Raw genomic sequence first — 17,436 nt, 5'->3', positions numbered from 1 at the left:
AGATCCAGGCTAGTTGTTAATAATCACAGGAGCTGCTAGTTTGTAGAAAACTGGTGGGGTTTTTTGCACCAGACTACTTCAAAGAAGGGAGCACAGTTAGAAATCTGATCAAGAAGGATGTTACACACTTGAAAAATACAATCCCATGGCTTTCTACAGTACTGGTCGGTGAGCACTGGGGGAACTTTTATTCACAGCTCTTATACTGTCTTTCATTTTATTGTTATGCAACTTCTGTGCATCTTGTCCCACAGCTCCCTTATGTAGCTAACAATACCAATCCTACCTAGGTAGAATTGGCCCAGATTTCCATTAGAAATTAAACGAAAAACTGAGTCTTGATCAAGATACTTGAAAAATAAAAATTAAGCTTATTTCAGCACTCTGTAAACGAGAATTCTCATCCTAACAGGTACAAATACTTCTAAATTATCATACCCATATCTTATCGGCATGATACTGTATTATTCTATCTCAAACACTGATTTTTGCCTTAGAAACCACTTAGTTTAAACATGGACGAAACAAGTCCCCTCTTCTTTCCTCCCAACTGAGTTTCTTAGGAAATCCTAACAGTTAAACAACTTTTAAATGTGACAGAAGCTATTAAGCAACTTGCTTTTTAAGAATTACTTTTCTTTTTTCAAGGCTTCACGAAGCCACTTAAATACACTTCCTCTTGTTCAGCAAAGCACTGGAGCACTGGAGCCTCTGGCCAAAGCTTGCTGCTAGACAAAGCGAAGTGAACCCTGCAGAGTCTTGAAGGTACCACGTGTAAAATAATAATTTATTTTTCGTTTACACACACTGAATATGAACAGCATAAATTTAATATAAATGTTAATTCAAGTACAGAAGTCAAACACATTATTTCAACATTAAAAATTGCAACATTTAAAACAATTATTATTTAGCTAATATCAAATGCAAATAAAATGAAACTGCTATAACTGCACCTAAATTAACAGCAAGAAGGACAATTTAATATGGTGATGAAATAAACTTAACCAAAATGTGTAGTGGACCACAATAGTTGATTGCTTTTCAGAAAAATTATTCAACTTTGAATCTTTCCATTGCATTGTTTTCTGTCTACATAATACTCCTTTTGGACAAACAATTTTCAGACACAACAGCTTACAAACATTGCTTGCATAGGTGAGGCCCTCAGACGCTTTAACTATGCCATTTGGCCCACTCCTCGACAAGGAACTGAAATGATATACAAAATTCCAAAAATAAGGATGGTCTACAGTATTTGTTTCAGATTTTTAAAAAGGAAAAAAAAGGCCGTTATTTTTTTTGTCATTCAATAAATAAAGCACTTGACTGAGAAATGCTAAATAGTCACAATAAAAATAAAGATGGCTCAAAGTGAATTACATATATCTGATTTTAAAAATCGAAAACTATTTTCAGTTTAATGCTAAACAATGCTTTTTAAGAAGAACATGGCCTGATTAGAAAGTGAGCAAGCTGCTGTTCACATGGCTGCCACAGGCAAGCACAAGTGCTGGTTTCAATGGATATCCTGGATAAATGTTAAGGCCTCTGTGAATATGAAAGCACACATGTCCCAACAGAGAGGTGCTAACAACAGGAAATGCAACCTAGTGAGCTGTACTTAAAAATACATGTAATTTATATGTGTCAGGATATTTGCCTTTGTTTCAAAGAATAACTAAGGTATTGAACCTCAATGTTATGACTACAGCAATCTCATGTAGCCTGATGGTACCTAACGTCCTTCAAAATATCACTCCTCCATTGATGTACTGCTATACCAGAAGCAAAGATTTTATTGGACATGTTCTTCCAATAAAATTTTGCATCAAATTATGGAAACAAATTTGAGTGTGGTATTCATTTCATATTATGTACGTTCATGTATGAAAAGGCAAGGTTGCCAGGATGTTGTGGTTTTGGTTTGTTGGTTTTTTTAATGTTTGCTTAAGATTCATTACTTACAACAGAAGCTGTAAAAATTCTGTGTGACACCTAAAATACAAGGAATTGTGGCAAATTATTTTAACTCTGAATATAAGTTACTAGTGTATGTTACAGGTAATAAAAATCTTTTAAACAAATTATCTTTTAAAACCCAAATTTAATCAAACTAACCAAAACAATTTAACATTCAATTTCACTAATCTTCATATTGAAATGCTTAATACACACATGCACTTCGAAGAATTATTCATCGTTAAACATGGAACGTGAATTTCCGGTAATTATGTATCCGCGTGGTATTCTTTTTTCTTTCATGACAAGATCCAAAGCAATAATTCCAAACTTTTCTTCTTCAGGGAAATTCAAGCCAAGTAGGGTGTACAGTTGGCTGTGGAAAAAGGGGTGGACGGGAGATGAAAGAGCCTTGATTTCAACAAACATACTGCATTACCCATTTCAAGACGAACTTAACTATTAAGGAACTTAAGATAATGGTATAATGAAGGCATTCACAGTCTTATGCCAGTGCTGTGTCCTTCCCTTTCCTCTGCAGCACTGCTTCAAATGATTAAGAAACTGTTTAGTCAACAGTTCAAGGTTTGTTTTTTTTCCTAAGAGCCTTATACTTTTAAAAAACCCCATTCTTTGGTACTGAACATAAGTATTTCCTCATCCTATATATATATATATATATAATTTTAACCAAAGTTTGTAATGACCCTTTGTTTCACCTTCACTAAACACAGAATATTAACACAGACAACAGTTACATATATCATACGTATCATAGCAGTAGTCTTTCACATTGCATATTTAACACTTTAGATCAGTGTACTATCAGCTAAGTGCCAAGTTCTGCCTGATGTACACTGCATAAACAAAACCCAACTTCATTGTGATCATCAGGGGAGTAGAAAAAAGTGCACTAAATTCCATCCTGTTTTGAAGTGACTGACTCTACTGAAGGCAGTCAAGTTATTTCACAGATAAATATAGTCCAACATTGTTGTATCTTTCTTACTTATTTTCTCCAAGCTCTCCTACAGAGGCCAAAATTTACAAATTTATGTTCCCTGTCCATAAGCAGCAGCATTAGAAAAATAACTGAATCTGCAGGAAAAATTCAGCGTGCCTCAGAATAGAAGCTTCCAGCAGTAAAGTTAACACCGAGCACAGATTTAATACTGTTTTCAAACTGCCCTTTAAGCTTTTAAAAACCATTCTCATGACACTCAAAAATGGTAATCCTAATTTTAAAAAAATGAAAGAGGCCTCAGTAGTGACAGATATACACACTTAAATTCATCCACAATAGCATATTCGGAAAAAACCAAAGTCAGAGAAGGAAACATGAGTCTCTCTCTTTCCCATGAAACTGACTGCCCAGAGAAATAGTCCAAGTACCCAGAGGAGTAACTCCCACTCCTGAATATTAATTTAAACCCAACCTGGAACAGCAAATAACTGAGAAATGACTGAAAAATGACTCAGAATCATTTTAGGAGTAAAAACTATAACCTTCTTTTGCGCTGCACAATCGACGAGAATATCAGATTGGGTGATCCAACAGCAGGTCCACAGCAGTAGAGCTATGGTCTCTTTTGAAAAAAGCAACTAGACAGAAAATCTCTACAAGCTTTCTTAGAGCTGTGTACGTGGGGGAAAGAACAACTTCTCTAACAAACAGTGCAAACAATACAGCTAAGACAACGTCTTCGAGGGGGCAAAAACCTGCAATAAACAATCCTGGGAGGTTTACTCACCTTTACTATCCCACCATGCTGCATTCAGGGACAGCAAAGTTATATATGCTTGCTCGGGGGCTGTGATAAAAACCATTATGTGTAAGTCATCTGATAAATATTTAAGACTTCTAAATTCTACTGTTAAGAAACTTCTTATACTACATTCTGAGCCTTTCTAAAAATCACTAAAAAAAACCCAAACCCACTAAATCACCACTTATCATCTTTATTTGCTAAAAAAAGCCAGCAATTTCTGGGGGTTTCTTTGAAACATCTTACAATTTGTACCAGGCTGTTGACTGTTCCAACAGCAACATAATTAATTTTGATATGCAAACCAAGGCAATGTTTAAATAAAGAAAATCCCTACAACAAAACATTAAAGTAAAAACACTTCATTTGAACTTTAAGTATAATGTCGAAAATCTAGGGCAGCAGTCTACAGATACATTTGTTCTGAGACACAGATGCTGAGTTACAGACTTTTGAACTAGTTTATACAAGTTTTATCCTTGAATTGCAAATTGCTACTGCATGCAATATTTAAGATGTGAATTCATAGTAGTAAGATACAATGTTTGCTCCACCTATTTCACTACCATTTACTATATAAATTCTATATGATTAACTGGAATAAAACTTATTTATGTGTTATAGTTAGTTATTAAAATGCTTTTTCCTGAGATTTATTAGAGATTTAGAGTTTTACCAGTATATTTTTCTTTTAATTGCTTTGTATTAAACACTTTTAAATACTCTCTTCTACCTAAAAATTAACTCCATAAATTGTGTCAAAGTGAGACATCACACAAAATAGCATGTGTGAAAGAACAAACAATACCCTCTAGTGGAATACCCATTTAAAGCCTGGCAGATCCCTGAAACCAAGGAAGCTTTACCAAAACTTCTTCCATTCTTTCCCATCACCCTCAAGTAAAACTCAGGAGGTAAGAGAACTTCTCAGAACTCAGCCTTTCCTTCAGAGGGTGTTATCTTAACATATTTATTTCCAGCAGAAATAGGTTCTGACATGTTCCAGTATTTTCTTAAATCAGTGGAATTCCACCAGCAGCAATTAAAACATGCAAACAAACAAAACATAATTTTCTAATGATTGTTCTGCTTTTCCAGGGTTCAGATGCTTACTCTTACTAAAGAAAGGGAGGTGGAAGTTCTATAATTCAGAGCACATCTCTGGAACTTCAAGTTCTTTTCTGCCTGTTCTTCAAAGTCATATGGACGAGCCAGATTGATTCCATAAACTACAAATCTACATTACTGATGCAAAGGACCTGAATGATAACTAACACTTCCTGTTTTGGGATTGACTCTGCACTAACACTGCTGCTGAACCAGAGGTGGAATATACAGTGTATGCTAATTACACACCTATACAGTCTCCAAACTTGAGACTTAGTCAGCCTCCAGCCAAATTTAGTCACCCTCCAGGACAGGCAAGAATAGGAAGTCTTCCATGTTTTTCTAACTGGATGCCACATTTAACAACCAAGCACCATTCTGCAAATGACACTAAGGAGTTGTGTAACTTCTAAAGGCACAGACTTATTTGTGTAGAAATGAGAACCGAATGAATGGAAGATGTATTAACTACTTCTACAGGGCATTCAGGGTTTTCTTCTATTCTGCTCCCCTCTCCCCCTACCCCACCTACATTCACCTTCTGGAACTTCAACATGTAACTCTGCTCTCCTTCTCACAAATGCACATGCAGACGTAATTTCTGTAGGTTTAAACAAACCTGACTGTTTTCACTCCCTTGATCTGCTAATGATTTTATCTAGCAACATTAAAATACAGCTTATTCATCTTTCAGTGAAACCATAGGTTCCTGTATTTTCTAAGAGGCATCCTTTTCAAAATATTCAGGTGACACCAAGTGGTTAATTGTTGTACTGCTGTCTGCTCAAGACTGCTGTATAACAGTACTGTATATACTGTGTAAAAACCAAGTATTCTATTATGTGATAGGAAATACAGAAAGACACATCACAAAAACCAGAATGCCTTGAGATCGTTAATCATAGCAGTCCAATCTTAAAGTTCCATCAAAGCAGCCCTTTCTTATTTACTTACCTTAGTCGGCCTATATGCTTTAAAAAATAAATAAAATAAATTAAAAAAAAACAGGAAAAAAAAGCACCAACAAAACTAACCTGTACACATTAGCAAAAATTAAGTGTCCAAAAAATTAGGTTCCTGTAAAAGAAGTTACTTGCCAGAAAGAATTACTCCCTATGTCATTTTTGTACACCCATGAAGAAGCACAGTCAGACTTTCCTCAAATCACTGCTACTTATCAAAAAAAAACCAAACCAAACAAACAAAACCGCCAAAACCCAAAGAAAAACCACAACACATGGATCGGTGCAGCTTCAATCAACACATCAAAGCATGCAACAGACACTTCGGTGAGGAGGGATCCTCTGTCACATCTAGCAACTCTTCTTGAGCTGCAGATGTTTCTTTCAACATAGTGTAAATATATGTATATATATATATAAAGTTGGAACGAAAACAACTGCTGTAGATTAGATAAGCAAAATAAGTTGTATTTTTAGACTCCTTAGGGCTATGTTTCAGTGCCAACATCAAAAAGAGGCCTTTTACCAACATGAAAGATGTGAATCTTTCCAAAGTCAGCCTTGTATGTTTGTTTCAAAACAGGGCTCTGTATGCTCTTTGCAAGGCCAAATCCTCACAAACAAGAATGCACAGAGGCCATAAAAAGAAGGAAAAAAAAAAAAGTATAGTTAAAGATAACAAGAAAGCATTACTAGCACTGGGCCATTATGTAGACAGCTGTCAAAAACCAATCCTGGGATTTGGGAATTCTGCTAAATAACAATTCACATTAATTGTGATCGTATGGCACACTGAAGTGCTAAAAAGCTTTAAAATACTGATAATTTAAATCCACCTTAAAATCTTTTCCCTACAGCACTTCTAATTATAACTGAAGAGAGAAGAATCTCAACACATACTTTCGTCATTTGTTTAAACTTGTGTTGCATTCAGGATTTGCCCACAACTGTGAATAATCATTCTTAATCTAACATTTTTTAATTGTTCTGGTGATTCCTCCCCAGAGAATTATATGAGAGAAAATATTATCTTTAGACAACACTATCTGTAAGACACAAAATAGGCAGGCATGTATGGTCAAGCATAAAACCTGAAACTGTCTTCATTCCTCTTTTAAGGAAAGCCTCACACAACTATTTTGAGTTTAGCACCCTTATTATCTTTTGTATTCAGGATTATCTGGGTTATAAAAGTGTGGCCCCTAATAGCTAGAAAAACAGGGAAACAGATGCTCAACCAGCAAAGTGCTGCTCATGTTGTGTACGAAACCAGTCAGAGATACTTACTATTTTATTATTAAAAATAATAATTATAAAAATAACATTATTAAAAATAATCTCATAACTTTGACCAGCTTCTACTAATGCAAACCAGACACCACTGCTGAAGTGGAGACAATGTATAAATTTTTGCCCTTTGGAGGTTCTTCTTCCTCCAAGACCCTTTGGGCATGCCAAACAAAAACTTAGGAGAAGCAAGGACTCAAGCAAAAAGAAAAAGCTTATTTACATTTTAGCCATGTATTGGAAAAAAAAAAAAAAGGCATCATAGTTAAGGCTGCAGTAAGTCTGCTATAAACTCATCCAAAGAAGAAATCTCACCACAGCCTACATATCAAGGGACTTCCAGAACAAGTTTAAGTAGCAGTATGAGGATGAGAAGGATGGAAACACTACTTTTAACAGTTTGCTATCAGCAACAGCTTTTCCAATTAACCAAAACTACAACAGGTGAGGGAAAAAACCCAAACCAAAAAAACCCAAACCCAAAGAAATGGGGGGAAAGAAAGGGGAACAGAAGGGAACAGAGAAGTCTTTCATAAACTACCTCTCAGGAACAGCAGTGAAGCAGTCACCAATAGAACTGGACTTCATGTAACTTTTTAGTTACTATTTCTGCTTCCATTTCCCTGAAAATTTTGTTTCACTGGGCCAAAATTATGAATTAAATGTATTCTAATATACACTTCTTTATCTGTTCTCCTTTCTCCTCCTTGCATTCCTAAAGCAGACTCAAACTAAACTTGTGGATGCAGTCCTGAGTCCTGTATGCATGCACAGCCAATCAGAAAACCATTATTTCCTGTACTGTATGATTTCATTATGTTTCTATCCAGAGCTGCACTATACAGGATCACCAAGTCTGATGCCTCAGACACTGCCTGGCATAAAAATAAATGGAAATAACAGTAATTGAAGTCAAACCTGTTTGTGTTCCCTTGATATTATAAGAAACTCAGAAAAAATTTGTCTACCACCACTGAAAAACTAAACCACTTAAAATCCAAAAACTTTGGCATTGCTCCAATTCTGAAGTAAAATAATAGTAATAATAAAAAAAATCCAGTCAACTTCTGACACACACTTAGACAAGAAACTGGTTTGTATTACCTGAACAAGCCTATCTTCTTCAACATAATTCTTCCCTAAAAGAATTCCAAAGAAGAAAAAAGAATGGGGAAAGGGGGACAGAGAAGATAAAGATGGACTAAGACAAGTGGAGATGTGCAGAGGAGAATGAAGGGCAGAAGGGCATAGAAGGGCAAAGGAAAAGGACAGAGAAGGTCAAAGAAGGCCAGAGCAGGACAGACAAAAGAAGAGATTCACAAAGATGGGCAGAGATAGGCAAAAAAGAAGGGTAGAGCAGAAGGAAAAAGAAGGGTGGTGTAGAAATAAAGGCAGAGAAGGGCAGAGAAGATGGGCGAAGGAGAAGGGTGAAGACAGATGGGCAACAGAGTGGAATGAGAAAGAGCAGACAAGGGCTGAAAGGGAAGATGGGCAAAGAAAGTCAAAGGGAAAGGGAGTCAGCAGAGCAGAAGGGCAGAGCAGAAGGGTTAGAAGGGCAGGAAAGGTCGAAGAAGGGCAGAAAAGGTGAAAAAATGGGCTAAGAAGACGGGACAAGAAAACAGGAAGATAAAGAAGTCAAAGTAGAAACACAAAGAGAGAAAGACATAAAGGGTAAAGAAAAGAAGTTTGAAGGATAGGGAGAGCAAGACAGACAAGCAAGGTGAAAAGCAAGGACAAAGTACAGTACAGACCAGTGGAAAGTGGCAGAGAAGGGCAGAGACAAGCAGAAAGGAGCAGAGAGGCCAAACGAGAAGGGCAAATACTGACAGGGACAGGCAGAGAAAGGCAAACACTGGTGGTTGGAGGGATGACCCCTATGAAAAAGGGGTGGAGAGGGGACAGAGAATGGCAGAGAAGAACAGAAGAGCAATAAACATTGAAGAAGGGCAGAGACCTTGAGGGACAAGGTACGACAGGCTAAGTAGGTCTGACCAGGTCAAAGAAGGTGAAGGGCAGAGAAAAAGGGCAAAAGGGAAAGGCAGAAAAGGCTGAAGAAAGGCAGAGACTGGCAACATCAGGCAGAGAAGGTCAAAGAATAAGAAGGGGGGACAGGGAAGGGGGACAGAGAAGGGCCAAGAAAAGGGTGGACCAGGAAGGGGTAAATAAAGGGGGAACGGGGAAAGGGTAAAGAAGGGGGGATAGTGAAGGGGAGATAGGGAAAAGGCACAGAAGGCGGGACAGAAAAGTGCCAAAGGGTGAAGAAAAGGGTATAAGGAAGAGGGGATAGGGGCAAAAAGGGGAACAGGGAAGGGGCAAAAAATGGGGGACAGGGGAAGGGCTATCAAGGAGGGGCAGGGCAAGGAAAACACACCTCTGATTCTAGGATTCATTAGAAACCTCTTTTTGTAATTACAGAAAAATACCTTGTTGGAAAAAGACTAGTGAGCATTCATTTCATGACACAGCATTTACTGATGTAGACATGCTGTAAGAAACTATGCAACAAATGCACAAGAACATTACTCAGCAAATCAAAGAAATTACATGATGGTTCATAAAACTTGCAAAATTATAAAGATCAGTCCTATTTCATCTTCAAATACTAGAGAATGTAAAGGCCAGAAAAAGAACTAAGAAGAGAAACTATTCAAAATAACAAGTGGTATATGCACACTTGTGCCTGAGAGTATGATTTATCAAACCATTATGGTATGGCTCTGTAAAAGCCTTCAAATCCAAGTAACAGATATAAAATTCTGATTTGAGCACGAAATTTAATCAGATGATGACTACAATTATTAATAAACAACGTGGCTGTAGAAATTAGTTCTGCAATCTGAATGAATTTTTATGTGTGTTGCATGTTCTGAAAAATGGTAGGCAGGAACTATATAGCAAAACTTTTATATTTTGTATTATTTATGTATTTTACTTTATAGAGCAACAGGGGTAACACTGTCAGAACCGCAGTGATCTGTCTTCTTAGCTATGAAAAGAACAGATTTTAACATACCTTTTTATCAGATAAAAACTTCCCTTTTCTAATAGTTGCATACTAATTTTAAAAAATGCAATATACATAAATGAAGACGGTAAAACACAGACAGACTTTCAAATAAATTTTCAGCACCATAATCATCATACAGATGACTTAAGTCACTTAAATGTCATCTAGTTTTTCCTTATACATCAGTACAGTAGACAAATGCAAGCAAAAATGACCCTGGCATTGGACTGTTTAGACATTTACTCAATGTTTCTTCAGTGCCCTCATCTGATGGTCTAGACTCAACTGATCCAAGAACCAATGTTTCTGCAGACTAGCTTATACTTTACATGAAAATACACACACACGCCAAGATATATACACAAAGAACAACTTTAAAGCAATAGCTTCAGTTCTTCAGAACTAAACAAAACTGTTAATGCTTACCTAGATGTAAAAGTGTGAACTGTGCTGCCAATTCCTTTGCATCTTCTACCGTTGTACAGAGTTTTTCTGGCATGAAATAACTCTGGGAATCATCTGCAATACTAGAAATAAGCACCCTGTACACCAAGAGTATTTTCCCATCCTGACTTGTTGTTGAATACAAGCAGTACTCTGGCGGTGCCCAGCTATTTTTATGACAAAAATAATCCAGATGCATTACTGCAGAACTGAAGTGATTCAGCTTTAAAGAATACATGCTAATTGGAGTAAGCTTTATTCCTGGAAAAAAGGGGTATGTACTTCTTTCAACTTCAGGGGAGCCTGGACTGTGCTGGCCATTAAGACGAACTGAAAGACTTGCTGGTTTCCCCAAGGATTTTTGAGTACCATCTTCTTTGTTAGGAAACCCTAAGAGATTTTCAGAACTGGGACTTATCTGACCATTAAAATGTTGCTTCCAAGAACTTTCTTTGTTAACTGGCTTTGCCAGTGTTACCTCAATACTTGCTCCATCAATGCACTTTCCATTCATTACAGACATAGCAGCAACTGCATCTTCTCGGTGGAAAAAATGAACAAAAGCATAGTCTCTCAACTTCTTTACACGTTCAACTACTCCTGGCTTGAACTTGTTGAATTCAGCTTTAATTTTGTCCTCTGTAGTAGATATCATTAAATTTCTTACATACAATACTTTAACTCTCTGCATAGTTTCTTCATCAACTACTTTCTCAGGATCTGCCCAGTCTACTTGAATAGTATGACCCCAGGGCTGGAACGTTCCTACAGCAAAGAAGCATTATGTAAATAAGAAACATGTAAAGGAAAACAGAATCATAATTATCAACTACCTCTACAAAAAGCAAACATGATGTATACCACATGAAACTGGGTTTTGTTGCCTGCATCTGCTTAAGCAACTTGGAAATGTTAATGAGATTTTTCAAAAATGCTACATGTTCTATCTGTACCCTTAGGGCTCATTAAACACCATAAACTGTCAAAACAAAGACTCTGTGACATGCATATTCACACATACATAAAGAGACTAAAAGTAGTGTATTTTACCAGCTAGTAAACACAGTCTCTTCAATAGTATTACCACTTTAAAAAGTATAGTCAGCACCTGGAAAAAGTAATCTAAATATGTATCACTAGAACAAGCCCCACTCCATCTTATACCAGATGCCAGAACCTAAACTAAAAAAAAAAAAAAAAAATAACCCAAAACCAAACCCACTTTGTTACTCGTATCAACCCATCACTTTGCATATCACACAACTAGTTTATTTTATATTCAGTGATCTCGAGGTATTTCTCCCACTACTTTGCATATATATATATGTATGATGTATGTATAAATAATTATATATGCATACACCTTCTACATGTAATTCTATGTGTTATACTATTATATTTTATTATTACCTATTGCATGTATTACATATTATACATTGCATATTATATATTTGCATGTATATAATATATATATTATATAATCTTAGGTAACATGTCTTCTTAACACTCTGTCAGCAGTCAACACAAGACTTGCCCACATCTTGGCCTTAATAAATACAGGGAGTTTTGCCATTCATTTCAGCAAGGCCGATGCTGTATTATCTGTTTTCATGAATTTGCTTCTTCAACTCTATTGTTTTGTTTCATCTCCTGTCTATTTAATTTCTCTTCTAGAATTTTGCTTTTTAACTCTACCTGTTCCCTCCTTTTTCAGCACGTTCAATTCCTTTTACTTTCCCTCCCTCAAAATGTATAAAATAAGGTGCAAAGAAAAAGGTATCTTCTACTTGCTAAACTCTTAAAATTATTTTCTAGTAAAAGATTAAAGACCTTTCCAATATGTTTAAACAAAACATCAATAACACCACTCATGACACCCAAATAAGGGACACATGCAAAGCATTATAATTTTTAAGCTCAGTTTTAAGAGAATTTGTGTGCAAGGCCTCGTGCATGTAAATGAAAAACACATGTGTGCCCATGCAAATACATATCAGTGTAAATTACAGTAGCTTGTGTTTATAAAATTGATGTCTATTTTTTGATAGTCAGAATTGCTTCAATTTCAGTTTCTTACAAAAAAAGTAAAAAAAAAAAAAACCAAACCACAAAACATAAAAAAATAGTAATTAAAAAAAAATCCTCCTCAGCCAAAAGGCACTACTGCAGTTTTGTACTTTTGAAAACATCTTAAAAATGGAAAACGGGGATGATCCACCACCTCGCTCCCCACAATTTGGAGACAGATACTCCCCACAAAAACTCAGTTGAATTACAAACAGTTTTACCTGGGATTAGTCGTCTTCTAGCCATGGCAGCTGCTCTGTGAGATTCGTATTCTACAAAAGCAAAGCCACGATTTTTAGTTTTGTCAGTGGCATTTGGATAAACAATGACATCCACCACTCCTTCTGTAACTTTCTTCATTTCATTCAGTATTTCTTCTTTCTTCTTATCTTTAGGAATTGCTCCAATAAATAGCCTGCAGTTGTCCAAGCTTACGCAGACACCAATAAACTTCCCTGGACGAATTTCATAATTATTAAGAATCTTGATGGCTAGCTGGGCTTCCTCTTTAGTGGTGTACATCACAAAAGCATAGCCTCGATTCTCACCACTGAATTCCATCATCAGTCTGAGCTCATAGATCTTCCCAGCTCTCTCAAAAACAGGAACTAATTCATCTTCATACATATCACGAGGAATCTTACCCACAAAAACTTCACATCCACGAGGTGGTGGAGGACCTTCCCAACCTTAAAATAAATTGTCCAACAGCAATCTCAGTACAAATGCCAGATAGGCACACTTCCCCCACACCCAATTTGAAGATGTGAGTTATTTTTAATCTCAACTGAAAACTAGCACATTTTCATCCATTCTTTCTTATTTTTATTATGTTTAAATAAAAAAATACCAGAAGCCCACAAGATTGTATTTCTCTTAATTTCATCTTCTGGGGTTTTTTCCCAATGGAATCTGTGTGACAACACAGTGAACTAGGGTATTTTAAAACACTGACAGGTTTACTAAAAGTCTACTTTTCAATCCTTTTTTGTCCCTTATAATTTTATGTCAGTTATTAATCAAACTGACAGAGACAACTGAGAAAGAACTTCAGTTGTATTTTCTACTGCAACATTTTAAAGTTGCACAAAGTTTCTCTGCATTTCTTGCCCATATTTTTAGACATTTTGGTAAGGGTCCCAAGTGCAGCACATTTTTTCATCCTTGACATCATTCAAAAAGTCCAAACATTTTGCTTCCACCTTTTTCATTCATCCAATAAAATAGGACTCCTTAAGGAAGGCGGGATATGGAACCATCCTTTCCTCAACAGCCAAAAAGACTGAACAGTTATCCTCTAAAAACAGACCACAGTTTTCACAGGCTGGAGTGTAGGAAAAAAGGAAATAAATTAAAAAAAATCCACAGAACAAGTCAGTCTCAGGCTGACATCTGAAAACAAGAACATCCATGCCTCTCTCCTTAAGCCAAGGACATTCACACATTCTTTTATATCTCTGTCATATACGCTAAAGGATATGTTCAACAGATAATGTAAAAACGAATTCATTAATTTAAAAATATGGAGTTATGGTCTGCAAAATAACAGCACTTCATTTTCCCAAAATAATTAAAAAAAAAATCTTAAAAATTTTGTTTGGTTTTGTTTCTTTTTTTTTAAATTAGACAAACAAATCAGGTAGAAGGTTCAAAAAAAATAAAAACCACAAAACTCAGTAAGTACTAGTAAGGAATCACAAAGCAAAGGGAAGCAAGGTGAAAAAATAATTACTGATGACAAGTTAAAACAAGAAGCTAATTAAATAACTTACTTTGGTTTGAAGTTCAGAATAAAATATATTTAGATGATTTTGTAATTAACACTTTTTCCTTAAGTATTGTCAAAGAGCCTGTAATTTACTTGTGAAAAAAAAAAATTAACAGAATTGGGAAAATTTTACCTTCTCACAGAACAATTTTTTATCTATAAACTGTACAATAACTGTACACTAAGAACTACCTGGTATACAGGGAAGTTACCAAGGCATCAGAACTGATATGCCTTTGGAGCCACACTGCCATGACTTACCTAGGAAAAAGCCTGTCTCTGTTCCACACAGCATTCAACATCTTTACCATTTTTAGCTTTATAAACCACTTCACCTGAGGTCTGACCAGACATGAAAACTAACAATATTTGCAGGCCAGTACTGCCATCACTCACATCGTGCCAGTCCGTTCCCACATAAAAAGCATAAACCAATTGCACACCACTTAGGAGCTCCAAAGACAAAAGCAACTGCACACCTCAGTCCGGGAAAAAAGGGAGGAGGCTCTGCTTGATTGTGCAGACAAGCCATGAAATTAAATAACAATCCTCATTCATTAACTAAACAAATTTCAACATCATTCTCAGCCTAGTAGCAGTGATTCTCAGCAAGTAAAAGCCATCTACCATACAAAAAGCTCCCTTTCTAATTTTAAAGCTGCATACTAACTTAGCATGACAGCACATTACAGCCAACTGGAGCAAGCTGGGACTCTTGACTTAAAGAAAACTGGTCTGTGCCTCATTTGCCAAAGAGTGTCATGTACTTAGCAGAGCAAACATGGAAAATTAATCAAAAGCAATCCTCAAGTAGTTGACCAGAGAGTTTCCTTGACTGGGTATTTGATTCATCACTGGATGATAGAAAATGGGACTCCTATTTTTGCAACAGTTCAAGTAATCAAACTTCAATCAACATTACAGTTATAATCTTCTCACTGTTAGTGAGATCCATGCCATCTTAAACTTCCATGTAATCTAATGATTTACACACCTAATGACATCATTATCTCTGCAGCCATCCCAAACAAAACAGTGGACCCAAACAAAACAATGAAAATTCAATTTTGTCTTTTTTTTTTTAAACACTCTACAGATACATTTTCCACAATCAGCATAAACTGAACAAGAAGTGTGCTGCTGCCAGGTGGAATAAAACCTGTAATTCTTTACAACAATTTTCAGGCAGATCTGCTGAAAACAGAGCTGACATAAGAGTCTATCCCTTGGCAGCAATACAAGCTTTTAGAAACCACATCTTAAAACAGGCAAAATTCATAGTGAAGCTCTTAATTTACAAGGTTATTGTAGTTACTTACAAGCTGTCTCAAACATTCAAGTGTCATCTCGCCTAAAACCATTTATAGTAACTTAGGGCAATTTCCAACCTAAGCAAGTATGAAAATACATGAAGATTTTAAGGAGAGATATATAACTAATGTCAATGAGCAGATTTATGGAAGAGATACCTTGTCAAACACATCTACTTTCAGAAAAGATTAACAGATTAATAAAAGTTGCTTTGCTAAACAAATACACGTGATACTAATATTCTAATTAAAAGTCATAATTATAATGTAAAAAATGTATAAATAATTTAAGAACAGGCTGAACCCTCAGGAAGTAGTTAGTGATGCCCTGCAGTTCTTTTCCCAGTGACAGTTTCACAAGGCTTCCTTTTGTTATTTTATATAAGCTAAGTAAAAGTATATACAAAATCTTAGGTGGAAAAAACTTTCAGAGAGAAATAATTTTGATGCAGCCATATCTTAAACTATAGCAATAAGTTATGCAGTTCATGCTTATGAGCATGACTTATAAAGACATGGGATCACAGGCCACAAGTGAGAATGAACTGAAATAGCAGCACAAATAATTTGTCTGCCTTCTGTTTGAGTGCATAATCTGATTCAAAAAGAAGAGTTACTGTATTGCATTTCATATGACCAGGATTAATGGCAATAGCAAAATTCCTGTACATTGCTTATGTCAACAAGGGCACTGCAAAAATTATTTAAAATAAATGTTTCATAGTCAACTCTGAAAACAAAATGAGTTAGATTATCTTCACTGGTGTTCTCTCAGAGCACAGATATTAAAAAAAAATGCTTTGGCCGATGGAAGTGGTAAGGGGTAAGACAAGAAATAAAGTAGGTTACGCTTCCATCACCAACTTGTTTTTCCCTTCTGTGCCACTAAACATTTTCAAGTGTATTGTCAGTCATACAGAACATGCTCTGCATTTTCAGCTCCACATTTGTTCTGTTACCTGTCCACTTTAGCTGCTTTTAAAGCTGTGACTTCTTAAATCCACCAAAAGCAAACATTCAACGTAGTCTAGCTCAAGAGATCTTGAACTGCTCTAAACAGTAAAGCATATCAGGACCCTGCACATGTTGTGTTTCTTACAGTTTCCTTAAGCTTCTACTACTGGTCACTGTCAAGATACGCAACCTGAGGCTACACAAATTTTCAGTTTGATTTAGTACAGCTCTCCTTACAGAAAGTAAACTTCATAATCTCAAAAGAAATGCTTACCTGGTGGAGGACCACCAAATTTTCTTTGCCCATTTTGTTGAACCATGCTGTATCCAGTCTTCTCCATCAGGGCAAGTAAAGCAGCCCCATTCTGAGCACCACTTCGGATTTTGCCACATCCATTTGCTGCGGTTTTATTTTCTTCATGCATATCTGCAACAGCTTTAACAGAACATTGCAGACATTCCAATTCAGCTAATGCTAAATTGTTATATGCACACAGAAGCTACCAAAACACAGAAAAACAATTCAGGCTATACTGCTTATTTACTGTTACTTTGTTTAGCATAAGGTTTCAATCCTAAATCCAATCACTATAATCTTAGGTATTTGCTTTCAGACATTGTTCTGTAGCTGTGATAATCTTGAACTTTAACCAGCAACTATATATTCTATATTCCAATTCTCACAAGTAGTATCACAGCTATCACACCATAAGTATCATAGCTACTTTTTAAGAATGCTGCCCTTAAGTAGAAGAATAAATTCTTCCATCAACCATGTTATCGCAGTTGTGTAAGAGAGAAA

At 36.0% G+C, this 17,436-nt stretch overlaps 1 protein-coding gene across 2 annotated transcripts in view; it reads right to left on the bottom strand.

Moving 5' to 3' along the window:
- Positions 1-462: 462 nt before the first annotated feature.
- Positions 463-17,436, bottom strand: part of RBM46 (RNA binding motif protein 46) — a 19,034-nt gene continuing 2,060 nt past the window's right edge. The window contains exons 2-6 of one of the 2 annotated variants that reach the window (XM_017806007.1): positions 16,909-17,070; positions 12,824-13,291; positions 10,518-11,300; positions 3,714-3,773; positions 463-2,338 (exon numbers count right to left, since the gene is read on the bottom strand). In XM_017806007.1, the coding sequence (XP_017661496.1) occupies positions 2,313-2,338; positions 3,714-3,773; positions 10,518-11,300; positions 12,824-13,291; positions 16,909-17,070 (1,499 nt within the window). In that variant the 3' untranslated portion in view covers positions 463-2,312. The remainder of the gene's footprint in view (positions 2,339-3,713; positions 3,774-10,517; positions 11,301-12,823; positions 13,292-16,908; positions 17,071-17,436) is intronic. The other variant, XM_017806008.1, reaches the window with a different exon arrangement.

Source organism: Lepidothrix coronata, unplaced genomic scaffold (assembly GCF_001604755.1).
Source record: "Lepidothrix coronata isolate B3197 unplaced genomic scaffold, Lepidothrix_coronata-1.0 Scaffold13, whole genome shotgun sequence".
Taxonomy (NCBI): domain Eukaryota; kingdom Metazoa; phylum Chordata; class Aves; order Passeriformes; family Pipridae; genus Lepidothrix; species Lepidothrix coronata.
Note: the sequence above shows the minus strand (reverse complement) of the source record. Positions and strands in the feature narration are given on the sequence as shown.